The following is a 27,997-nucleotide window of genomic DNA, read 5'->3' on the forward strand; positions in this document are numbered from 1 at the left end:
TGACACAACAATCAAAATGGCGACCGTACAGGATTTGATTTCGGCAATAAGTTTAGTTTATTTGATATATTTCGTTAAATCTGGAATGGCAGCTCATCCAAACTTTATAATAATGTTAATGGATGATGTAAGTACTTTTCTACAGTATGTATGTAGTTTGTTGTTTTTCTGTTCTGTATCTGTTACCCGTATCTATTTTTCGATAATTTACAGTGATGAGTCATTTTACAGCTGATACATCATTCGTTGTATGCTATATATATGAATAAACTAACTGCTTTGTTTTTTAATTAAATTGCAGTTAAATATGTCACAGAAAATTTCCCATGCACTTGATTGAACTAGCAAAATACGAGTGCACAATTTGTTAACGTTTGATGCACAATATCAGACGCCTATTCGGTTTGCAATTAGCTATTCATAATTAAAGATACTTCAGCGAACAGGTTTTATAGTACTGCTAGACCTGTGGCACAATGTTAAAATAAAACCGACATATTAAGTTATGAAAGCCAGAACTAGATTTGCATGAACACATTGCAGTGCACACTTTTTTTAATGTAAACAGTGCACAAATTTTTATGAGTGTATTTGTAACCTTCATATATAGTATCATATTTATCATGATATTGTGTAATAGAAAAACCTTCAACAGCTCCAGCACTAGCTGACTGGCAATTGAACCCAAGACCTGCTGATTACTAGGCAAACACTCAACCTAGTCTCTGTTATAAAATTATTGGTTAACATACACATGTAACAGCAAGGCAGAGTGTTGAAGTGGGCCTAAGGCTAAAACATGGAGCTTTTAGTTATCAAAAAAATTAATTTCTGTTAAAGTTAGTTAAAATACATTGCATGTAGTTTTTGGTTGTTTAATTTCCAGCTGTCCTCACTCTATGGGTGAATGCAGTTGTTTTAGCTAAGCTAGCCAGATCACAGTACATTTCATAAATTTTGTTGAATTACATTTCAGGCATTAAATGAACAACTGAGAAGACCTGAAAATCTATCTTTATATTTCAGATGGGATGGGGAGATCTTGGTGTTTATGGTGAACCAAATAAAGAGACACCAAATCTTGACAGAATGGCAGAAGAGGGAATGCTTTTTCCTGATTTTTATTCAGCAAATCCTCTATGTTCACCTTGTAAGTCAGTATTTTGTGGAGTCTTTTCTTGTCACATTAATTACAGTATAATGTATGATTGAATATAGAAATCAACTCAGAGTTTCAATTAAAAAGTATATTGTTTTATTTAAAAAAACAAAAAAACACAACAATTCCACTCAAAAGTATTCATCAGGTATACTTGTTTACAGGAAATACAGGAATTGTTTATTTTGACAACAGCAAAGGTTACATGTATTTAAATGAAATGTATAAAATGAGAATAATTCCGCTTTCAAATTATTGAATAAAATTAATTAATGCTATTATGAAGACTTGTTAAAAGACATCTCTTGATCTTATATGCCAGTTGATCAAAGGTTTAATATTGTAGGGGTAGTTGGAGTAAATGTTGTTTGAAAGAGATGTATTGTATATACATGTTACCTTAATTTTAGCTAGAGCAGCTTTAATGTCGGGGAGGTTACCTATCAGAAATGGATTCTACAGTGATAATGCTCATGCAAGAAATGGTAAGCTTATTTCATTAAATTTTGTTCTCTCTTTTCATGCAATGTAGTCCAGAACATGTCTTTTATAAAGAGCTGGGCTTTCATGGATAGGTACTTCACTTTTAATCATTTACAGCTTATAACTGCTGTTGTTTACTGTCCTTCCAAGGATTTTGGCTTTTTAGCCTGACTTTTTGACGAATAGAAAGGCTACCCTACTCACCTGGGCATCAGTGTCTTTTTTGGTGTAACACTGATTAAAGTTTTACATCTCCTCAACCTCCAATGATATTGACTTGTAACTTCACACACTTATTTGAAACCATAATAGAAGTCACTATTTAAGGCCCATAACTTTAGCTTGGATTTTGAGAGAATGATGGCCCGTTTTGAACTTAGAAATTTCTTGTTTAATGTTTTTTGTGCAGCATCAACCTTCATAACTATTGAGGCTATTCAGATGAAACTTAATAATATATGTCTTTAAAACCATAATCGGAGGCCCATAACACATAGACTTGATTGAATTTTGGCCCTTTGTGAAATTTAGAAAATGTTTGTTTAACTTTTCCTCGAAATATTAATCTTTCAAAAATCAGCTGATTGTATTCATCTAAAATTTATTTCATGCTTTTACAATTGAAGGTCAGTTTACAAGACCTTTAACTCTGGCATGGGTTTTGAATGAAATAAGACACTTTGTAAACATAACAAATGTCTTTTCTCAATATTCATCACTTTGTTAATTCTTATTACATTATCCAGGCTTTTGTTTTACTATCAAGCACTGAAGATAATCAAGTGTGCTGTCATTCTGACAGCTCTTGTTTTTTGTTTGCTTATTGAACTGTTGGTTTAACTCTGGGTATTTGCTTGCATATGTGTCCAGACTAACCAGACTTTATTTTTCACTGCTTAGTTTTATTGTGCTTATAGATTAATGGTGGACTGTTTCAAAGCAGGGTGTGTCCATTATAACAATTAAGTGTCATAAAGGCTTTAATATTTATATTTCAGCCTACACACCTCAAGATATTGTTGGAGGAATTCCTGATGATGAAATTCTTTTGCCAGAGATTCTGAAAAAAGCTGGTTATAGAAATAAAATCATAGGAAAATGGTATGTTATGATTTGGTTTATATAAACATGCATTTGTTCCGTATCTGCCATAAAAAAGGTCAATGAACTTAAAACTGTAATCAAAGCTCACAATTGTGTTTTACATGTGTTTGATTATATAATACCTGTGGGTTAGGAGAGAATGCAGAAATGTTTCTGTTAAGTCAGTAATGCTTTGCCTTACCCATGCCAAAAAACTTTTGAAACAAGTGTGTTTTTATCATTCTTAAAAGTTAAAACACACATTGCACTTATTCACCAAAACAATACTCAGCACTGAATATTTATGACTTGTGAAAACATTAAAAATGAATGTGTTGTTGAGTTTGTTTTTTTACAGTTATTTATGTAATGATATTTTTTACAGGCATTTAGGTCAACAGCCTCAGTATCATCCCCTCAAACATGGTTTTGATGAATGGTTTGGTGCACCAAATTGTCATTTTGGACCGTACGATAACAAGAAGACACCAAACATTCCAGTATATAAAGATAAACAAATGATTGGCAGGTAGGTATGCTATAAATGTCCATGAATGTATACAGTGTGAAATTTAAACCGTACGATGACATATTTTACTGCATTTATAAATTTCTGTGTACAAGTTTTTGACAAGAAAATATCTTGGAATAACAAACATGAATTTGATAATTAATAAAGGAAATATGTGCAGTTTTTACTGAACGAAAACTCCTTTTTATGGAAAAATCATACAATTTCAAAATTGAGGGAAACATGTATACTCATTTTCATTAAAATCAGATCATTTCGCTCCGTTACTTCTCTTGGCTACCTAGTGAAGGGTGGTGGAGTGATAATTAGTATATGATTTAATGAGATTGCATGTATACTGTGAATTCACTTAACTCCTTGACATTAAATTTAGTGATTTTGTCAAAAAGGACTATTTTGAGGGATTTTAAATTTATGGGTTTTCTGTTCTTGCAAAACCTCAAAAAACAGATAATGTAATATGAACATAATCTTACAGCCAACAAAATAAGATTTCATTGGATCTTGAATATGTGGATTGGCATATCCACAAAAACCATGGAAATTAGTGACCCATGAATATTTATGATTTTGAAGTAGCTTTTATTGTAGGCAACAAAAGACGTAGTTATCTCATTCATAATTCAGGAGAAATTTTAGTGATCTGGTCCCGTGAAAGCGGGAAACTTTGTGTAGTTGTTGAACATAGGGCATGGAAAATAAAACTTTATTTTGATGGAATTTCAGGTATTATCAAGATTTTCTGATAGACAGAGAGACAGGGGAATCCAATCTTACACAGATCTATATTCAGGTAGGGTTAGATTCTTCCATTATCTTCTATAGATATACTTTGCTCAAATTTGGTATTTGAATATACAAATGTATTGATAATTGGTACACAGTCTCTTTGTGAATATTTCATTAACATGTTTTGACTTCACACAAAGTAGATATGTTTTGTTTAAAATTCTACACACCATACATGGTCACACAATGAATGTATAGTGCCTTTAAAAAACTGGCAGTTATTTAAAGAAAAGGCAAATTTTACTTGACCTGTAATAAGGAACGCAGCTTCCCATACATAGTCCATTCATTCTTTTAGTCAAATTAGACATATTCAGTAAGAATTTCATAGATTTCAATAAATTTCTTTGATAAAAATATTTTACCCAAGGATGAGCATAGTATATCTTAAAGTTTTAGTGTCATTCTTAAAACTGCATGCTTCAGATTAGCCCACTGCTTAGCTCAATAGTAAGAATATCAGATTTGTGTTCCATGGGCCACATGTCCGATCCTTCTGCAAGCAATAATTTCTCTGAGATTAGTTCTGAGACTAGTTTTATGATCATTTGTTTCTCACTGCTGATTTAAAAACTGTGGGATTAGCAGTTTGTCACTTGCAGAGATATTGGTAATTACTAGTTAGTTAACCCATTACACACCTTTTAACACCTTTTTCACCCCCTCACTTATTGTTGTCTCAAATTGTGAAAAAATGCCTAATTTAGGCCCCCAACACTTGTTTTTGTTTGAGAAATATTGTTTAAAAAAGTGACCACTTTTTTGGCGCAGCCCCCAACCAAAAGATACATAATGGGGGTTGCCAGAAGGGGGATGTGCCCCCTTCTGTTTGGGGGGTTTGCAGGGGGCAGCAGTTCCCCTCATCACCAAGAAAATTTTGGACTTGTGAGAGGCTAAAATGACCCCAGATCGATCATAAGGTAACGTGTAACTAACGCTGAAAAGCATTTGACTCTATCTCAATCCTTTGAGAAGTTGTAGCACTTTGATGGAAAAAATCAACGCAAAATAGTGATTTTAGGCAAATTTGAGATGTCCCCTCGTTGCCATGGAAACAGGAAATTTAAGCCTGGGCATGTTGTTACAAAGGCAATGGTCAAGTCAACATTTGTGCCATGTTTGATTAGTATTGAAGCCTTTTTTTTAGTTTTAAAGCAATTTGAACTTGTTACAGATGACTTTTCAATGAAAACAGCCATTTTTCACAAAATGCTCATGAAGTAATGGGTTAACTAGAAATGCTGGCTTGGTGATTTGACCACCAAAATATGAGTAAAAAATGTGTTCAAAGTGGCATAAAAAAGAAAATTAAACAAGAGTGAGGGTTTCAAAACATTTAGTGTTGGAAAAATATATTAACTGTTTACAAAATGTATACAATATGTATTCTAATTGTATTTATAACATTTGCTAAATTGTCAAAGAATTAACCATTAAAGCACAATACATGTACAGTTTTTCTGGACTTTGTACCAGTACATGACTTTAATGGTATGAAGTTGTCAAAGTTTATGTATAGATCATTGAAACTATGCATGAAAAGTAAGAATAAGGCACATTGGCATTTAAAGGAAAAATCAAAGAAAATAAGGGTTTTTAATGTTTCTACATGTTATTACATATTGAAGGTTTATAGAGTAACCATCTTATAAAGGCTTGAATATTTATTTTCATTTTTTGCACATCTCAATTGCAATATAAAGAAGTCAATTTGTTTTGTGAATTAACATTGCTGACAGTTCACTTGGCTTAATACATGTAATGGTATCTGAAATATATCAAAGTATTATCAAATTTATCAATATTATTGTAACATCATTTTACATGCTGTTAGTTCAGTACAATAAAAACCAGTAAACAGTACAATGGAAAAACTTTTTTTTCTAGATACGTTGAAAAAAATGATTTATTTAAGAAAGTTTGTAGTTTATTTTAGCTCCTCTCAAGTCCACTTTCTGAAACTAACCATTGCTGTTGTTGTATAAGGAAGCATGGGGTTGTGACCCCAATAGGACTTGAAACCACAATCCTTGACTACTAGGTCATTGCTCTTGTTAAAAGTCCCCTACTGGTTTACCGGAGGGGACTTTAGGTTTACCCTCCGCCCGTCTGTCCGTCCGCACTCACAGGAGAGTAATTATGTGGCTAGAGGGACAATAGGTAACTGTTCTTTCTCTTTGATGTCATTCATTCCGTAATGCTTTTTATGTGGCTATTTTCTTTTGTGTGGCTAAAAAGAACAATAGAGAGAACAATAGAGTAGCCACATAATTACTGTCATGTGAGAACGGACGTCCGTCCGTCTGTCAGTCCGTCCGTCCACAAAACTGGATCCCGCGATAACTTGAAAAGTACTGAAAATATTTTAATGAAACTTAGTATATGGATAGATGGCAGTATGGAGATTATGCACGTCATTTTCTTTTCTTCCTATGTTGAAAATTCTGGTTGCTATGGCAACCAATAGGCTGAAAATATGGCAAATTTTACACATAAACTGGATCCAGTGATAACGCAAAAAGTACTGGAAATATTTTTATGAAACTTGACATATGGGTAGATGGCAGTCTTGAGATTATGCACGTCTTTTTCTTTCCTTCCTATGTTGAAAATTCTGGTTGCTATGGCAACACATAGACTGAAAATTTGGCAAATTTTACACATAAACTGAATCCAGTGATAACTCAAAAAGTACTGGAAATATTTTTATGAAACTTGACATATTGGTAGATAGCAGTTTTGAGATTATGCATGTCTTATCTGTTCTTCCGATTTTGATAAAATATCAGTTGCCTTGGCAAAAAATAGGCTTAAAACATGGCAAATATAACAATATTTGTGATTAGTCAAAAAGAGCTGAAATTTTTTATGAAATTGCATCTTTAATTCAAGAGTTATCTCCTCTTTAAGAATTTTGCTTTTAAAATGTTATATTTTGGTAACAGGGATGTTTCAATATTAATTTTAGAGTGTCCTCAGTCCGTCTGTCTGTCTGTCTGTTCATAAAAACTGTTTCCTGTGATCACTTTTAAAGAACTTTTCCAACAAATTTACTTAAAATAGAGAAAAATTGAAACATTACTGAATGGCCAATGGCCCTTCAGAATGTTGATGGGGTTCTAACCGGTAGAGGACTTATGGATTGCTTGCAATACTATGATAATTGCTTGTTTCTTATGTCATTAATATGGCCTTTATAAACAAGTTTTTCTGCACTGTTTGACCTTATGAAAACATTTTGATACACACATCATTTAAAATGAAATATATTTTCATATTTTCTTTTTTCTTAAGGAAGCACTGACGTTCATAGAATCACAGGTGTCAAGCCAGGAACCATTCTTCCTATATTGGGCTGTTGATGCCACACATGAACCATTGTATGCTTCTAAACCATTCCTGGGTACCAGCAGAAGAGGGTTGTATGTATAATTTACATTATTATGTGATGTTTTCATGGAATGTACCACAGCTTGTTCTGTAAATGGTTATATGATACATTTTTAAACAAAAACACTTTATGGTTTTTCAACAGGCAAGTGAAATATCTAAAATATTGTCATTATGTTGGATTGCTCATTTGGATATATTATTTCGCTTCTAACACGACATCAACAAATAAATGCTGCCGTACCTGATATTTAGCTAAATCGCGCCTATTTGTTCCGTACTAATTGTCAGCGTGTCATATTTTTAGTGGTTACGTCACGTGTAAAATGATTAAGTCACATGTCTAAATATAGAACGTCAAACAGTGATTTTATAGCATAATAACACACACTTTCGGTTCTTCTATGTTCAATAGGGAAAAATGCGAGTCGTGTTAGAATTCAAGTTATTATTCATCTATATTAATAATCACAGGTATGGTGATGTAGTCAGGGAGTTGGATTATGGTGTAGGTAAAATTCTCAACAAGCTGAGACAACTGGGAGTCCAAGAAAACACCTTCGTTTTCTTCTCGTCGGATAATGGTGCTGCCACCTATGCCAAAATTCACGGTAATTATACATTGAAGTTTAAAGTTTGAGTGCATATACATGCATTTATTTTAGGAACACATATCGTCACCTTAGTGCAAGAACTCAATATCTGCTTCTTTATCTATATGCAGTTATTGAGTTTTTGCACTAAGGTGACGATATACATGCCTTTCCCAAAAGAGACTTGGTTATTTTATCATTTGAAAGTTGGTGTGTGATACAATTATTGTCTATAACAATAGTTTTAACTGGTTCTTTACATATAAAAGTGTAAATCACCTCTCTGCTCATTACAACCAAGGTGATAAAGGTCGCTAGTTTAAACAACTTGCTTCTCATCACTGTGGGTTGGAATCCCAATAGGGACATTGGATTCTTCCATATGAGGAAACTTTCCAGTTAGCTTACAGAATGTCAGTGGTTTTACTCATGTACCCACTTGTGCCTGAAATAATGCACAGAAATGCACCTGGGGTCTTCCTCCACCACAAAAGTTGGAAAAAAAATGGCTCTATGACCTTAATTGTGTTGAAAATGTAATTAAGGCCCAACCAAAAATATAAAAACCCAAGGTTTGAAATTTAACTTTTTAACCTGGTACAGTTGAGTCTGAAATACCCTAAAAAAAATTTAGACTGAAAACTGTAACAATGTTTACAAAAGTCTACAGTATGGGTTAATTTAATATTTTTATTACATGCTTTTTGGTGGTTTATAGAAATATACCAGTGATATAAAATTGGTAATTTTACTGTTAAATTCACTGTTTTGAATTTAAGCCCCTTACGTTGTTTCAGTGAAATACCAGCGTGCACAGTACTGAGTACCAACTTAATAATGTGATGTCATAAATGACATCACATTATATTATTATTTGGCGCGCTTTTCATTAAGTATTAGGTTTAATGTCTTTTTAAAACGTTTCTTTGCATGTAATAAAAAGAAAATTTGTTTAGTTTAGTGTAAGATCGAAATATATTTCACCTTGTGAACACCAAAAGTTCATATTTCACTCGTGGCTGCGCCACTCGTTTAATATACCTTTTGGTGCTCACTCGGTGAAATATTTTCCAATCTTACATTAAACTAAACAAATATCCTCTATATCTATAGATGTCTATTATGCTAGAAAATTAGACTGAAATCACAATCAGTTATAGAGTTGAATCAGAAGGATACTATCAATTGATTGATTGAAACAATCATTTATTATTTTTATGCAACATGTTCTTATCAACTTAAAAAAACAAACTCATTAACCATAGTTTTAATGTAAAAACATCAAATATTCATATACATATGTACCATTCTCAAATTTTATATAGTTTATTAAAGTGCATTGACAAAAATGGACCCATTTGTGACATGATATTATCAATTAAATACCAATTTTAGAGAATTTTTTGTTTCATCATATTATTAAAAATCTACTATAATTGATTGTCTTGTCAATGTAAATATGTAGCAAGGATTTATAAATTTTCGCCCACTTTTAATTCAACTCTACTTCTGTGGTAACTGGGGCATTATTTTTTCCTGAATTATGAATGTACTTGTATTGTATGTTCTTGTGTAAAGTTTGAAAATTTCTATGAAAGGCGGTAGTAATGGTCCATTTTTATGTGGAAAGGAGACAACATTTGAAGGTGGAATGAGGGAGCCATCTATAGCATGGTGGCCATCACGGATAATACCTGGACAGGTAAACACTGTTTTATCTTTGTTTGTCTATATCATACATGTACAGTTTAGTTCACACTAAAGATTACACAAAATGCACTTGGTGTGCACTACATGTGCACTTCTAGTGTGCTTCAATATGCACCTCAAGACATGTGCACTTTGAAGTGCTCTTCTAGTGCACTAGACCATTTATCATTGTGCACTGGACAGTGTTTCAGTTAATTTGTATAGCAGTTACCTTTAATTTCAGCAAATATCTTTAGTTTATGACTTTCAAAAACTAGATTTTGCTCAGATTTTTACTTTAATGTCTGAATTCATAGCATCTTGTTTGAAAATAAATCAAATAGAATCCAAATTCTGTAATAAACTACATGTATGTGGAATGAGATATTTTCATGACTTTGTAATTTGAAAATTGATGATAAAGTTTCAGTATATTTTATCATCTTTTGAACATAATGCACGATAGAAAATATTTACACAATGATTAGGCTATCTACTGATGTACCTTTTTATTATTATGAGACTTAACAATAAATTAAAAGATAGGGAGGGGAGAACAACACATAAAAAAACCAGGTCGGTTTCTATATTTACTTAAACTACCGGTTTCGGGTACTATATACCCTTCTTCAGGTTATCCTGAGACTTGGCCAATATGTTTCGTCACTGGCACATATAGTTTCAAAGTAAAGCAAACTTTAAGGCAAATCAACACTTTCAATTTCACATTATCATTTTTACAAATGTAAACAAGAAAGTGAAATATAACACCACACACCAAGAGCATCAGTGTGGTATTAAAGGTACTTTAGTTTATATACCAGTTTGCTTCATCAGGATACGACTGCTATCTTTTAATTTAAGGTTTCCAACCAGCTTGGATCTCTCATGGATCTGTACTCTACCCTAGCTAGTCTGGCTGGCCAGGATATACCTACAGATAGAGTAGTGGATGGCCTTGACCTGACAAAAGTTCTGTTTGGAAATTATGAGATTAAAAGGTAGGACTGGATATTTGTGAAAATTTTGTCCATCATTCATTGGCTATTCTAGCATATAAGACAGGATTATCTACTGTTTACACCGCTGCTCGAAAAACCTGTCTTACACCTACCATGTAAGACAAGTCATGCGTTTTGCAAATGATGTCATTCCCACGCACCTTTTATGAATGAGTTGCATTCTTAGGATGATGTCAATGTGCCATTATGAATGAAGTTGTAAATTCATACGCTACTATTAGAAAAAAGTGCTGAATGAAAATATCAGTTTTGTAAATTCTATCTGTGATATCATTAATTTGTAATATGCAAGAAAAGGAATCAAACACTGGCTGTCATCACAGACAGAATATCTAGCTCTCACATAACTGTTTAATGGAAACTGAGCAGAGCCTTGTTACCACCATAAACAGTTATTCTTGAGCTAGGTACTCAGGTCTATACCGGCAGATAGTGTAAGATTCTTACAATCTGAACACAGTTTATAAACGCTTAAACTGCTGGAAAATGAAATGACTAGCCTTTGTCACCAGTATAGACCCAGGCCAGCCAGCACATCTTTGCAGTGTGACTGGGCTCTGTATAGTTGGTATCTCCAGCCATGCAGTCTGCTTGAGCTCTGTATAGTTGGTATCTCCAGCAGCAGTCTGCTTGAGCTCTGTATTAGTTGGTATCTCCAGCCATGCAGTCTGCTTGAGCTCTGTATAGTTGGTATCTCCAGCCATGCAGTCTGCTTGAGCTCTGTATAGTTGGTATCTCCAGCAGCAGTCTGACTGGGCTCTGTATAGTTGGTATCTCCAGCAGCAGTCTGCTTGAGCTCTGTATAGTTGGTATCTCCAGCCATGCAGTCTGCTTGAGCTCTGTATAGTTGGTATCTCCAGCCATGCAGTCTGCTTGAGCTCTGTATAGTTGGTATCTCCAGCAGCAGTCTGACTGGGCTCTGTATAGTTGGTATCTCCAGCAGCAGTCTGCTTGAGCTCTGTATAGTTGGTATCTCCAGCCATGCAGTCTGACTGGGCTCTGTATAGTTGGTATCTCCAGCCATGCAGTCTGCTTGAGCTCTGTATAGTTGGTATCTCCAGCCATGCAGTCTGCTTGAGCTCTGTATAGTTGGTATCTCCAGCAGCAGTCTGACTGGGGCTCTGTATAGTTGGTATCTCCAGCAGCAGTCTGACTGGGCTCTGTATAGTTGGTATCTCCAGCAGCAGTCTGCTTGAGCTCTGTATAGTTGGTATCTCCAGCAGCAGTCTGCTTGAGCTCTGTATAGTTGGTATCTCCAGCCATGCAGTCTGCTTGAGCTCTGTATAGTTGGTATCTCCAGCAGCAGTCTGCTTGAGCTCTGTATAGTTTGGTATCCAGCCATGCAGTCTGCTTGAGCTCTGTATAGTTGGTATCTCCAGCCATGCAGTCTGCTTGAGCTCTGTATAGTTGGTATCTCCAGCAGCAGTCTGCTTGAGCTCTATGTATAGTTGGTATCTCCAGCCATGCAGTCTGCTTGAGCTCTGTATAGTTGGTATCTCCAGCCATGCAGTCTGCTTGAGCTCTGTATAGTTGGTATCTCCAGCCATGCAGTCTGCTTGAGCTCTGTATAGTTGGTATCTCCAGCCATGCAGTCTGCTTGAGCTCTGTATAGTTGGTATCTCCAGCAGCAGTCTGACTAGGCTCTGTATAGTTGGTATCTCCAGCAGCAGTCTGACTGGGCTCTGTATAGTTGGTATCTCCAGCAGCAGTCTGCTTGAGCTCTGTATAGTTGGTATCTCCAGCAGCAGTCTGCTTGAGCTCTGTATAGTTGGTATCTCCAGCCATGCAGTCTGCTTGAGCTCTGTATAGTTGGTATCTCCAGCCATGCAGTCTGACTGGGCTCTGTATAGTTGGTATCTCCAGCCATGCAGTCTGCTTGAGCTCTGTATAGTTGGTAATCTCCAGCAGCAGTCTGACTGGGCTCTGTATAGTTGGTATCTCCAGCCATGCAGTCTGACTGGGCTCTGTATAGTTGGTATCTCCAGCAGCAGTCTGGCTTGAGCTCTGTATAGTTGGTATCTCCAGCAGCAGTCTGACTGGGCTCTGTATAGTTGGTATCTCCAGCCATGCAGTCTGCTTGAGCTCTGTATAGTTGGTATCTCCAGCCATGCAGTCTGACTGGGCTCTGTATAGTTGGTATCTCCAGCCATGCAGTCTGACTGGGCTCTGTATATAGTTGGTATCTCCAGCAGCAGTCTGCTTGAGCTCTGTATAGTTGTTGGTATCTCCAGCAGCAGTCTGACTGGGCTCTGTATAGTTGGTATCTCCAGCAGCAGTCTGCTTGAGCTCTGTATAGTTGGTATCTCCAGCCATGCAGTTCTTGCTTGAGCTCTGTATAGTTGGTATCTCCAGCCATGCAGTCTGACTGGGGCTCTGTATAGTTGGTATCTCCAGCCATGCAGTCTGCTTGAGCTCTGTATAGTTGTATCTCCAGCCATGCAGTCTGACTGGGGCTCTGTATAGTTGGTATCTCCAGCCATGCAGTCTGACTTGGGCTCTGTATAGTTGGTATCTCCAGCAGAAGTCTGCTTGAGCTCTGTATAGTTGGTATCTCCAGCAGCAGTCTGACTGGGCTCTGTATAGTTTGGTATCTCCAGCAGCAGTCTGCCCTTGAGCTCTGTATAGTTGGGTATCTCCAGCCATGCAGTCTGCTTGAGCTCTGTATAGTTGGTATCTCCAGCCATTGCAGTCTGCTTGAGCTCTGTATAGTTGGTATCTCCACCATGCAGTCTGACTTGGGCTCTGTATAGTTGGTATCTCCAGCAGCAAGTCTGACTGGGCTCTGTATAGTTGGTATCTCCAGCCATGCAGTCTGACTGGGCTCTGTATAGTTGGTATCTCCAGCAGCAGTCTGACTGGGCTCTGTATAGTTGGTATCTCCAGCCATGCAGTCTGGACTGGGCTCTGTATAGTTGGTATCTCCAGCCATGCAGTCTGACTGGGCTCTGTATAGTTGGTATCTCCAGCAGCAGTCTGACTGGGCTCTGTATAGTTGGTATCTCCAGCAGCAGTCTGACTGGGCTCTGTATAGTTGGTATCTCCAGCAGCAGTCTGACTGGGCTCTGTATAGTTGGTAATCTCCAGCAGCAGTCTGACTGGGCTCTGTATAGTTGGTATCCTCCAGCCATGCAGTCTGACTGGGCTCTGTATAGTTGGTATCTCCAGCCATGCAGTCTGACTGGGCTCTGTATAGTTGGTATCTCCAGCCATGCAGTCCTGACTGGGCTCTGTATAGTTGGATCTCCAGCAGCAGTCTGACTGGCTCTGTATAGTTGGTATCTCCAGCCATGCAGTCTGACTGGGCTCTGTATAGTTGGTATCTCCAGCCATGCAGTCTGACTGGGCTCTGTATAGTTGGTATCTCCAGCCATGCAGTCTGACTGGGCTCTGTATAGTTGGTATCTCCCAGCCATGCAGTCTGACTGGGCTCTGTATAGTTGGTATCTCCAGCCATGCAGTCTGCTTGAGCTCTGTATAGTTGGTATCTCCAGCCATGCAGTCTGACTGGGGCTCTGTATAGTTTGGTATCTCCAGCAGCAGTCTGACTGGGCTTCTGTATAGTTGGTATCTCCAGCAGCAGTCTGACTAGGCTCTGTATAGTTGGTATCTCCAGCCATGCAGTCTGACTGGGCTCTGTATAGTTGGTAAGCTCAGTTTTTAGCTCACCTGTCACAAAGTGAACAGGGTGAGCTTTTTGTGATCGCTTTTCGCTTCCGGCGTCCGTCCGTCGTCCCGTATCCGTAAACTTTTTACTTTAAATGACATCTCCTCATAACCACAAAGCCAATTTCATCCAAACTTCACAGGAATGTTCCTTTGGTGGTCACCTTTAAAAATTGTTCAAAGAATTTAATTCCATGCAGAAACTTGGTTGCCATGGCAACCGAAAGAAAAAACTTTAAATATCTTCTTTTAAAAAACCGTAAGAAGCTAGAGCTTTTAGATATTTTGGCATAAAACATCTTCTAGTGAGTTGTCTACCAAGTTTTGTTCAAATAAAAGCCCTGGGGTCAAATTGGCCCGCCCGGGGGGTCATGAATTTTCCCTATTCATTATAGTAAAAAACTTAAGAAATCTACTTTTAAAAGAACCAAAAGAGCTAGAGCTAAGATATTTTAGCATGAAACATGTTCTAATGGGTGTCTACCAAGTTTGTTCAAATAAAAGCCCTGGGGTCAAAATTAGCCCCGCCCCGGGGGGTCATTGATTTTCCCTATATGCATATAGTAAAAACTTAAAAAATCTTCTTTTAAAGAACTCAAAGAGCTATGGCTAAGATATTGAGCATCAAACATGTTCTAATAGGTGTATACCAAGTTTGTTCAAATTAAAGCCCTGTGGTCAAAATTGGCCCCACCCCAGGGGGTCATTGATTTTCCCTATATGCATACAGTAAAAACCCGCTTTACGACCACCCCGTTTTCGAGACCAACCCGCTAATACGAACGATTTTTTAAAGACCCGAATTTTTTATTCTTTATTTTAATGGTCGCTAAACCCCGATTTTGAGACCACCCCGTTATTCCGTAATGCGACCAGTAAATTCAGTCCCATTTCGTAAATTCTGTACATTTGGAAACCCATAAATACGACCGCCGGGCACTTTCTCACCTTGATATTGACATGCGTGTATATTGCTGAAATCTTTTTGACACGTGATGTAAACAACAGTTGTCCTAGTTTTACGACTTTAAAACGACATCCAGTTTAATGGCAGAGGTCAAGGTTACTTTGTATTATACCCGGAAATGATCAATAATATTGTCGATAATTTCTTAATTTTCACACCTTTAAATGTCATAACTGGGGGATTAAAACAACAAAGTATTGAACAGAAACTTTCAATAAGTTTTTTAGAGGTGTTGCTGCTATCATTATCTCGTTTCGTTCCATAATTTTAAACAAATACGATTAGGTTTTGAAGTTTGTTATTCGGCGATGAAAACTTTTGTGAAAATAATTAAAGGTTAATTGTTTTTTCCGGTCGTGCTTTGTAGTAAAATTGGTGATTTAATAGAGTAAGTCGTGTCATTCTTTTAACAAGAATTGTAAAAAATATGTTTGTGTTTAAAGAACATTCATAATACATTTTTGTCTCCTCTAAAGAAGTTTAAAATTTTAATAATGTTAAAAAGTAAAAGAAAATAAATGAAAATAAAAAAAAAATAGTGTACAGTATGCTTTATATCTTCTCATTTGAAATAGGGTTAGCCCAGAATTAAACATGTGTACAGTACATGGTATCCCTTAATATATTGCCTAGTTTTCTGTTTGGCCAAACTCATTAATGAGACCAACCCGCTATTAAGACCAGATTTGTAAAGTCCCTTCATTGGTCTCATTAGCGAGTTTTTACTGTATAGTAAAAACTTAAAAAATCTTCTTTTAAAGTACCAAAAGAGTTAAAGCTAAGATATTTAGCATGAAACATGTTCTAATATGTGTCTACCAAGTTTGTTCAAATAAAAGCCCTGGGGTCAAAATTAGCACCGCCCCCGGGGATCATTGATTTTCCCTATATGCATATAGTAAAAACTTAAAAAATCTTCTTTTAAAGAACTCAAAGAGCTATGGCTAAGATATTGAGCATCAAACATGTTCTAATAGGTGTCTACCAAGTTTGTTCAAATAAAAGCCCTGGGGTCAAAATTAGCACCGCCCCGGGGGTCATTGATTTTCCTTATATGTGTATAGCAAAAACTTAAAAAATCTTCTTTGGAAAAACCCAAATAGCTAGAGTTAAGATATTAAGCATGAAACATCTTTTAGTAAGTGTCTACAAAGTTTGTTCAAATAAAAGCCCTGGGGTCAAAACTGGCCCGGCCCCAGGGTGTCATTGTTTTTTAACTATATGCGTATAGTAAAAACTTAAAAAAAATCTTCTTTCAAAAAGCCCAATGAGCTAGAGCTTAGATGTTTAGCATGAAACATCTTCTTATGGGTGTCTAGCGAGTTTGTGCAAATAAAAGCCCTTGGGTTAAATTGGCCCTGCAACGTTGGGGGGGGGGGGGTTGGGGGCCTATATACAGGTGAGCGACCTCAGGGCCATCATGGCCCTCTTGTTTTGTGTTTTGATACTGAAATCCCTGAAACATTGAATGGACTGTTCCAAATTCAAAGAGGGCGAATCCATTACACAATTTCACACATCAACACAGTAAGGCTATATGATAATTTCCCATTTTTACTGAAAGAGTGATACCTGGGGTGCCCCTACATGTTCTTACATGAAAGAATGTTCCTGGCCAGATTTGAACTCAAAGTTTTAAGGGGCAAGTGATTGGAAGTCAGCAACCTTACCTACTCGGCCATTGTGGCAGCTGTGACTATAAGTCTCTATATATGATTTACCTTCAGGCCATTGTGGCATCTGTGACTTTAAGTCTCTATATATGATTTATCTTCAGACCATTGTTTTACTATCGGGGTAATGAACTTATGGCAGTAAGGCTAGGGGAGTATAAAGCACATCTGTGGACATGGACAAACTCTGTACAGGAATTTCAAAGGGTAAACTTTAGTCTTTTGTAATTTTCTAGAATATTATATATTACTCCTTTGCATTTTAAAAATTCATTATATTTAGGTTAGGGTTTCAGTGAATATTTTATAGAAGCTTTAATTGGAAGAATGTACATGTGTTTAGTTTTTATTATTCACCATAAAATTATCTTTGTTAAACTTACCATTGATGGTATCCATATAAAAACACAATTCAGTAACCCGAGGTGATCTCAAACCCATAACACGACCTGCATTTTCCCCTATTGAACATAAAAGGACAGAAAGTGTGTGTTATTTAAGAAATAATATATCCCAAACTGTGATTTTATTGCTCAATAACATCACTGTTTGGAGTTCGGATGCGAGAAATTATATCACGAGGGCGTAGCCCGAGTGATATAATGATGCGCATCCGAACTCCAAACAGTGATGTTATCAAGCAATAAAATCACCGATTTGGATATATTATTTCGATTCTAACAGGACATCAACAAATAAATGCTGCCGTACCTGATATTTAGGTAAATTGTGCCTTTTTTGTTTCCGTATTTATTGTCAGCGCGTCACATTTTTAGTGGTTACGTCATGTGTATAATGATTATGTCACATGTCTAAATATAGAACGTCAAACAGTGATTTTATAGCATAATAACACACACTTTTGGTTCTTCTATGTTCAATAGGGAAAAATGCGAGTCGTGTTAGAATATGCAATAAAATCACTGTTGACGTTCTATATTTAGACATATGACGTAATCATTATACATGTGACGTAACCACTAAAAATATAACACGCTGAAAATAAGTACGGAAACAAATCGGGCACAAATTTAGCTTAATATCAGGTACGGCAACATTTATTTATTGATGTCGTGTTAGAATCGGAATAATATATCCAAATCGGTGATTTTATCACTTCATAACATCACTGTTTGTCGTCTGGCTGCGCATCATTATATCACTCGGGCTACGCCCTCCTGATATAATTCCTCGCATCCAAACTCCAAACAGTGATGTTATTGAGCAGTAAAATCACTGTTTGGGATATATTATTTCTTAATTCTCATGGTTATAAGAAGAAGGCATCTTACCCACTATGTAATCTCCATCAACTATTGTTTTAAATTGTTTTCCTTACATCTTTTTCTTCTTAACTAACAACATGATTCTGTTAAGAGTTTCATGCTAAATTTTCATTGTTTAAGCATGACTCTTGGTGAACATTTTTGTGTTTTAGGGAGTCAATTTTTGCCCTGGCCAGTCAATAGAGAATGTGACAACACATGACCAAGTTAATCATACTACAGAACCATTGTTGTTTCACATAGGACGAGACCCTGGGGAAAAATATATCATCAAGTAAGTATCGTAGGAGATTTAGATAACTGACTTTGATTTTATTGCCACTCAAGGCTGCTTTCTCTTCACTTGGACTCTCAACCATATTTGGACATTCTTTTGTGGATTCGAATCCTACCAGAGACCACAGATTTATATTACATTTGTAATATAAATCCGTGCAGAGACTCTGAATTTTTTCATGAGGATTCTGTTGTCTTTACAAATGGAAGGAAGGTGGTTATTCTCAGGTGTCATTTTGTTCTTGAAATACAAATATAATACAAAATGCTTGAAAAATTTCAAGAAGGTTAAAATGAGTGTTTAAAAGAGTATAAATAAAGAAAAGACCAAAATGTTAAAATCAGCGGGGCTGGAAAACTAGGTTGATATAGTTAATATGTTCAATGTTAGATAAAAAGCTTCACATTAGTCATTGGTAATCCATCCAACCAGGAACAAAAGAAAAAAAAGATGATTATAGTTGGGGCTAGGACTCTGTTAAGATTGTCAACTTCTGGTGAAAACAGGAATTTATATTTATAAATAACTTCACCCCTACATAAAGACCGGAAGCATAACTGTACAGAGTAGAGGGAAGGTGAAATAGTAACAAAGATAGAAATATAAAAGAAATGAAAAAAAAGGTGTTTTTTTATTTACAGGCCAAATTCACAAGAATATAAAGATAACATAGGATCTATAAAACAAGCTGTGAAGCAACATAGGGCAAACCTTGTACCTGGTAAACCTCAGCTTAATTGGTGTGATAAATCTGTCATGGTGAGTAAAGATTGGCAAATATGATTTTATAATTAAATGCAATGTTTTATATTATTAGTTAAAAAGATTTTTGGCAGGTTATATGGTCAAGTATAAATATTTCTAGTAGGGGATTATATTGCAAAATACTGTTTTAGTCGGGGGGGGGGGGGGTTAAATTGCAAAATACTGTTTTAGTATCATGTAACCTGTCAAAAATCTTTAAAATAGATTTATAGTACAGTATGATAGTTATACATGTATATATGATGTTTATAAATTATAAAATTGTAAATGTTATCCAATGGAAAGCACCTTACAAAATTGCAGTATTAGAATTTACTATGTTTGGTCTTAAAACATAGTGTTCTTGTGACTTAAAACTTAAAATGAAATTTAAAAAATGTTTTTATTTCATTGTTTATTGAAATTTCTTTTTTTTCAGAACTGGTCTCCTCCTGGATGCGAGAAGTTAGGGCAGTGTTACAATGGACCATCATCTAACCCAAAGAAATGTGTTTGGCCACATTAAGCCTTGAAATAGGAGTAATACATGTATCTTGCATTCCAAAGGAAAAAAATCATATCCAAAGCTTTTATAAGATATCATTTAAGTGCAATTTTGCATAAACTGTTATCTTTTTAGTTGTTTTAAAGTATAACTTTCTACATCATGTGCACTGTGTATATCCAGTAGGTAACACAAGAATTTAAAAGTAATTTGGGACTTTTTTGCAATAGCAAAAACCCCCCTCATATCATATATGATAAAAGAGCACCACAAATTTTTTTTTTAGCAAAAAACCAATTTATTTTTTATAGTAAAAACAAATTTTATAGAAAAAAAATTTAAACAAAATTAAAGGGTGCTAAAACATTTTTATTTGGAAACCCAAAATTACAAAATTTTCAAAAAGTGTTTCCTTTTTTTTGGTCCCAAAAGTGATTTTTTTTTAAAATTTTCTTTTTGTCCCTGAAAAAAAACCCGTTTTTTTTATGGTTTTATAATACTCCATGAACAAAAATGGTAAAAAAATTGCTAATACCAACAAAATTCACGAGGGATTTGACTGTCCATTATAATTAATTGGAATATCGAGATGAAATTTAAAGTTGATCAGTCTACAGTTTAAAGCTTGTTCAGATTACACGAATGTGTAGGCTAGCCAGGTTATATACTCATGACAAAGGTTAATCACTTTTGGTTCCAGCAGGGTCAAAGTTAAGACTGAAGTTATTTTTTCATTGTTTATTTTTCTAGTCATAAAATTCATTCAATATTTTTCTGTGTTTATGTTGACTTTTATATACTTATACATTTTTTGCTCACATGAGCAGAAAGTTTTCAAATGTGAGTTTTTGTGATGATCAAATGTTTGCTGATGTGTATTGTCACAATTTCTTTCAACGATGTTTCCTTCCAAACCACCGGGTAGAATTTGGCTAAAATGCAGAAGAATTATCCTCAAATAGTTCTAACTGTTTTTAGTCTAATGCATAAAAAGGCCAAAGAAGTTAAAAAGTTTAGTTTGAAATACTTTAAAATCTATTTGTCAGAATCTAAAAGACCCTAAACTTTGGTATTTAGTATTTGCAAAAGTGTTCTGCAAAAATTGTAGAACTCATGCCTATATGGTCAAAATTGTCCATGTCTGGTAATCTTTTGGATGATAATAAAACTTTTAAAAATAATATATAATGGAATTTCATGCTCATAGTTTAGATATTTTGTATGTAGAGCTGTCTAGCGATCCTTTACAATTTACTGAAAGCTTTATAATTACTTTTGGGTCAAATATTGCACAGCTCTGACAATAAGATATATAATTCATAGGCTTGAGTATGACAGAAATATGTAAAAAATCTTCTTGACTGAAACCAGATCTACAGCAGGTGTATACATGTAAGTCATTGCAATGGGGTCAAAATAAAAACTGATGCCCTGAGAATATTTTGATTATCATTTACTAAGGTTAGCAATATATGCCCATTTTGGTGTCATGTTGTGTTGTTATAGAAGTGTTTTGAACAAAGAATCTTAGCTTATAGAATCTCACATAGTTATTTATCTTATAGAATCTCACATAGTTAATGTTTAGCTTATAGAATCTCACATAGTTAATGCATTTATCTTATAGAATAGAGATTATTTATGAAATTGAGTGCAAGAATGTCAAAGGGACATATATGTACATGTCCAGTTGGTTCAAAACCAAAGCACATAAATTAATTTGTGTATTTACAGGTAAATTGGTAGATTTTTTTAACCATTGTTAAACTAATGATGTTATTCAGAAGATCCTGCATTGGTTTGGGAACTGCTTATTTTTGCTTTAAGGGTATCAGGATTTAACTGTTTATTTTCTATGAATAAAAAAATAGTTGAGCATTTAACAGTAAATATAGTTTGTTAAAATTGTTGATTCAGAAGTGAAACCCTCCTACTTAATGTTAATTTTATGCATATATATGTACATGTATAAACGATATTATGATAATCAAGTAGAATATAGAAAGTGTAAATTTTGCGGGATTAATTTGGGAAACGGATATTACTGGTATCATGTCTTTTGTTAAGTAATTGTATCAAGATAACAATATACATATAGTAATTGCTTTACTTATTGTGTTATCAAATGTAAAATGTATATAAAGGTAAAAATATTTTATGATCTAACTGTTAAGTAAGAATGTAAAAGCTATTTGTTACCTTGAAGTGTATTCATATATAATAACAAAAGAAGTAAGGGATTTTTTTGTAGATAGGAAATATGTGAGCCGTGTCATGACAAAACCAATGTAATGTGTTTGCGACCAGCATGGATACAGACCAGCCTGCGCATCCGCGCAGTCTGATCAGGATCCATGCTGTTCGCTTCCAAACCCTATAACAAGTAGAGAAACTGATAGCGAACAGCATGGATCCTGATCAGACTGTGCGGATGCGCAGGCTGGTCTGGATCCATGCTGGTCGCAAACCCATTATGTTGGTTTTGTCGTGACGCGGCTCAATTATGTTTATGGGGTCTTAGTAACGGATAAGTTACGTATTATGACGACATGGCTGGGGGAAAGCTGATGCCATTACTGGGAACGTACCTTTCAACTATTGCTCAAACTGTTGTCTGTTGTTCTATATGTTATATATGTTAAATTACAAATCTTATGTCATGGTATTATCTCCAATAGACTCATTTACTACAGTAATATCTATAGTTCCGCCTTGACCAATTTGATATCTCCCATATTGTAAATTTCATTGTAAAGTATGAGTATAAAGAATGTGCAATGCATATTCAAATTATGTTATAACATGACCATAAATACAATGTGTGTGTGTGTGTAAGTAAAGTTTATTATTGTCAAATGAATATATAAGTTGGTCTCACTTTGATAATTAAGTACATAGAGTTACGCTAGCAGTACTTGTTTTTGAAAAAATACTCCCACCTAAAAAACTTTTTATCTTTCATTTTGCAACAATAAATATATTTATACAGCAGTTCATTATGATTGGTTGTATTACTTGCCTGATTTTTAAATGCCCTTTATTTTTCTTCTATTCTCTGTCAACTGCTTTTGAATAGTTAAACTTTATTTGATGTTTTTCGTGTCAATTTTAAAACTATACTGAGGTCAAGGGCTAATTACGTTCAACTCCTGCAGTATAAACGTTAACTACTTTCATTAAATTGGGTATATTAAGGTTGCTGTTTTGATTGTGATTTATCTTTGACCAATATCTTGTGGACAAAAATATCATTTGCTCATTTGGATTTTACGGAATTGTCATTTTTATTGTGTAAAATTACCCATAAATGAAAAGCAATTACACTTAAGCTGGGCCAATAATTGCACTAAAAATATTGTTTAATGTAATTGCAATTGTATTTCTTGATCATCTTTACAAATTTATCGTTTTTATTACCGCAGATAATCTATGTATGCCTAAGAATTTAAATGTTATGTCTACAGGGTTTTGGTCTGCTTTAACAGTTTTCCGTTATATGACTTTATTGTTTATTCTTTAAGATTTGTCTATTTGTTTCTGGTTTGACATTTCTTTATGTTTTATAGCATAAAAAACCATCAGAAGCATTTATTTTTTGAGCACAGAGTAACTAAACGTTTTTAGTGTATTGGATTAGGATTTTTTGGTGGGTGGGGTGTTGGATGGCGGTGGATGGGGCCAAATGTACGATTATCAATTACCATATATTTTCTGAGAAAGAGAAAAATTTCACAATGTCTTTTTGAAAGATTCTGGTGTTTTATTATATAAATTTGCAGTAAATTGACTTTATACACCAGTCTTTCACCATTAAACACTTTGATATTTTGACAATATATAAGTCGTGTGAATCTCATTGAAATGTAGGCTTATAGATATATATTTTCATATGTCAACGTTTATATATATATACACATGTATAAATATACATATAAACTGAGGGAAATACTGTTTAGTTTTGTAATAAATAAAACTTGAAACTTCATAAGTGCTTTATTGTTATTTTGTTTTCATCTATGTTTATGTATTTTTATTTTTAAGGCGCACACTTCATCATAAAGTACCTGTCTAACTCGTTTGATTTGGAAGGGAGCACACCCTCCTATTAATCACTATCATCTATTATCTAATTGTCTAATTTATCTAATCTGATTTTAACCATCTGTACAATTTTTCCCTTTGCATGTTTTACTGTTATGAATTAGGTATAAAAATAATTGGCATATCCAAAAATGGTCAAAAGCAATATACCCTGGCTTGCCCAATATTTGTGTAAAATAATCATGATTGCATTGATACAATTTTTAATGCCCGACTTTAGACAGCTGTTAGTTAATTATCATTGAAGCTCCAGTAGCTTTAATGCCACGTTTGCTATTTACTTCAAAAGTTGACTAGGCATAATCATAGGCACTTGGTTTCGGGATAAAATAACCCTTTAAGAGGTTTGTAGAACTCAAATATAATTGAATGTTCCATTTTTTTTAACGTAGATGTCTTTTCTAAAACCGTAATTTTTCCGATATTACTAAAAAAAAACAACTTTGTCTATGTCTGATTTAGAAAGGAAATCGACTGTTATCAATTTCACAATATCACTGTTATTCTTTCTTCCTCTGTATAAAAGAAACATATCTCTGTCACTTCTGCACATGGAACCTGCCATTGTACTATATGTCAGTAAAAGAAGTTGAAATATATCGCCTTATTACGATAAAGGTCTATTGCGAAGCATAATAGGTTGAGACATCAATGATAATTGTTTTGTTAAAAGTAAATATACAATTAAGGATTTTTAATACCTAAATAATGAAAACGAATTGTACTAATACTATCCGTACTGAGGTGCAGTACCATTTAGGTAAGGTATAATATAATTATAATATAAAGATAAACAGAACTTTCCTTAATTTTCTCTAAAAATACAAGCACATTCCATAAAAAGATTAACTCGGGTAAACATAACTGCGGGTGATTAACTTAATTCTGACCATTAAAATTATACACATTATATTTGAAGAAGTCCCAAACACCACCTTAAACCAAAACAAACAGTTTTGCGTTGACGAGGCGCATTTATTTGGTTAACGGGAACAATGTATGTAAATATACAATAGCTTTTACTTTTGTTTACCAAAATGCAAAGATAGTGTAATATATTAATACTAAATTCATTCATAATGATAATAAATTATCTTATCCGCTACTTATAATCTGGGACAGAAGCCAATCTTACAGTATAAACAATCTGGAAGTGAAACATTTCATTTACTTTTATAACTTAAAAACGGACTCTCCCATACTATTATTAGAAACTTCTGTTTATCAAAACATAATGCATGTATCCCTGACATTTCTTATTATTCCATCTAGTCAAAATCAAATTTATAAAAGTTCAGTAACGCTATCTATTGTTTTGGTTGGCTTTTGAATAGCATCAGTAATATAGTGTAATAATTTATCAGATTAGTGGATACAATAAGAATCTCATCACAAAATGTTCGTTAACAAAAAAGCACAATGTCAATGTTTGTGGTTAAATATATTGATAGTCAAATAAAAGGGTAGGGATCTTTCAATTATGATCGTAAAACGTTTATTGACATTACGAAACGCATCACATGATGAGATTAAATACGTGCGTTTTTTCTTCTTTTTTTTTGGCAAATCCTTCTTTAGAAATTAAAGTTATTAAAATGATACCTACGTCAAACATTAATCCGTTAGATATACTTGCTAATCCACACTCAAAATAAAAATCGTATGACAATGTAAGTCAATAGTGGAATGAACAGATTTGTAATGTGACAAAGTAGGGCGAATGAAATAAATTGAATGAATAAGTAAAATACATTAAGACAACCAGTTTACAACTTACAAGAGGATTTCTCGATTTCTTTTTCTTTCCCACTCTATATAATTCCTTGTGTCCATTATCTAACATTGTATTGTATAGGAAAGAAAGAAGAGTAAAAGATTGATAAACGTGTATGTAAAAATCATGTAGAATGATTCTTGTAATTAAACAGTACCAATCGTTGCGGTGTTCCGAATGAATGCAAGCGTATAGAAAGCTATTTATATTTCCTCTATTCTTGGGGAAAATATTATTTTTTTTTTGTCCCAGCTCTTTTAAGAAATATTCAATGAAATTAGCAATCTAACGTTCATAATCGTTGCAATTGATCATGAAATCATTTGTACGGTCATACTGCTCTGGCATGTACAGACGTGTAAGTGCAGGAAATTAGTACTAGTTGACAGCCTGTCCGGAAATGATGCGATGGTTGAACTGCGCTCGGGTGAATTCAAATTCAAAGAGTCTTACTACCGTGATGGTAAAATGCCAACACCATTAACAACAACGCGTTGCCATGCTTACGAGACAGCACATAATTTAAACACTTCCATCTATAATAACACATGTCCATGCTTACAAAAAATTAAATTTAAACACTTTTAGTTAGATCATGAATATGTTAAAAATATCCGCTTGAGGAAGAATTTAAAAAAAAAAATATGTTTGAGATACAAATAAAATTTCTTTCTCGTTTAGCAAAAATGCTTGAGAACTGGACTTTACAGTTGTCTACACAGGCCTTTGCACAGATGTTCGGTTTTGTTGTTGTTGTTGTTTTTTCTTTTTCTTTTTTTCTTTAATTACGACTTTGCAAGACCCACAAATATGATCACATTCAAAAGTGACATAAATATACTCGTAAAAAGGACAATCCAGTCAACCATATAGCTTATTTTCTTCCAAGTAATTAGATCGCCTTCGTCTTCTGACTTTTCCAGCTCGTGAATCGTTTCCTTTTCACTGTATCCAGATTTACTCTGCGGTCTAATTTGTTTACTTTTCTCTGAACTGATCACAATAACTGGCTCCACCTCAACATTTCCGATTCGGCTTATTTTGCTTATTTTTCTTCGGGTACACGTAAAAAATCTGTACATAGACTTGAGCCACGCAGGTACAATAAAGCTGTCGTCCCTACTATACAGGCGCATGTTAAGGATGGTGACACATACTATAAGTGCGCTTATAAACAAGTCTATAAATAACTTGTAAGATATAAGCGGTACTGGCTTCGAAGTTTGGGGCAACAAGTCATTGACAATGGTCATGTACACAGCAATAGCGAGCAGTGTTGTGATACAGTATCCAATACGTTCTCCCGATTCTGGCACCAAGAGAAACACAAGAACATTTAACATGCTTAGAATTGATATTGGCATTATAATGTTTATCACAGCAAAAGTTGAGTCCCTTTTCAACTTTATAGTGAACGTTATTTCAGACTCATTTCCAGGCGCTACCGTCTTAACGTTAACTTTTGATCCAGTAACATCCCATACAGAGTGAGGAGTATATACATCTAAAGAGACGTTGGGCATTCCAGCTAGAAGATTCACTTCATGGCTTTTGTAACCAAGGGAAGTAAAACTCGTGTCGCAACTCTGAGTGTCAAATGGAAATTTCCTAGCGTTAACACTACACGTGCTTTCAATGAGATCCGCTGGTATCCATTCCATTTGACCATATTGGTCAACACGTATTCTGTCTGTTGATTTCCCTATAGTTGACCCTTTTGAAGAAGGACTGGATAACGTCATTTCCGGAACCCATACATCACCGAACGCCACTGTAAGCTGTTCGATGCCACCATTAACACTTGGGTCCCATTGTAATTTTTCATCTGTCCATACTAGTACCAACGCTGCGACAAAAGAAAACCTTTCATCAACTTCATCAAATTCTCTAATTGACTTAATTGACATGTATATGTTAACGTTTATTGCCGTGTTTTGGTTCGTTATCGGACGCACATTTTTGTTATAACCAGTGAATAATGACGTATGCAGAGTCTCCATTTCCGTTATTGTAGCAGCGTTGATAAGAGCTATTACAAAATGTAATATTATCAAGAACAATAGTGTCCGGAACATAATAGTGTTTTCTTTGACCTCTATTTTTGCATATATTTAATTCAATAACTAATTTTAAGTTTTAATTTTATCAAGAAACTTTGTGTCCGAAACACAATATATTTCCCTTTGACCGTCTTTTTGTATCTTTTAAATTCAATAACTAATTTTATGTTTTAATTTCCACTGCCTTTTCAATAAAGAGCTTCGCCT

General features: G+C 34.7%; 2 protein-coding genes across 2 annotated transcripts; one reads left to right on the plus strand and one right to left on the minus strand.

Moving 5' to 3' along the window:
- On the plus strand, positions 1-20,054 carry LOC132758538 (N-acetylgalactosamine-6-sulfatase-like). Its single transcript, XM_060750214.1, has 14 exons — positions 1-127; positions 1,027-1,150; positions 1,570-1,644; positions 2,641-2,743; positions 3,111-3,254; positions 3,984-4,050; positions 7,341-7,468; positions 7,911-8,047; positions 9,628-9,731; positions 10,583-10,719; positions 17,148-17,250; positions 18,482-18,603; positions 19,248-19,365; positions 19,790-20,054. The coding sequence occupies exons 1-14, from the start codon at positions 17-19 to the stop codon at positions 19,874-19,876; spliced, it is 1,560 nt and encodes a 519-aa protein (XP_060606197.1). The 5' UTR covers positions 1-16; the 3' UTR covers positions 19,877-20,054.
- A 4,502-nt stretch (positions 20,055-24,556) lies between these two features.
- Positions 24,557-27,979, minus strand: LOC132758550 (acetylcholine receptor subunit beta-type acr-3-like). Its single transcript, XM_060750227.1, has one exon. The coding sequence runs from the start codon at positions 27,803-27,805 to the stop codon at positions 26,516-26,518; it is 1,290 nt and encodes a 429-aa protein (XP_060606210.1). The 5' UTR covers positions 27,806-27,979; the 3' UTR covers positions 24,557-26,515.
- Positions 27,980-27,997: the final 18 nt, after the last annotated feature.

The sequence above is a fragment of the Ruditapes philippinarum genome, unplaced genomic scaffold, assembly GCF_026571515.1.
Source record: "Ruditapes philippinarum isolate M1 unplaced genomic scaffold, ASM2657151v2 ctg199_1_1_1_1, whole genome shotgun sequence".
In the NCBI taxonomy this organism is placed as follows: Eukaryota; Metazoa; Mollusca; class Bivalvia; order Venerida; family Veneridae; genus Ruditapes; species Ruditapes philippinarum.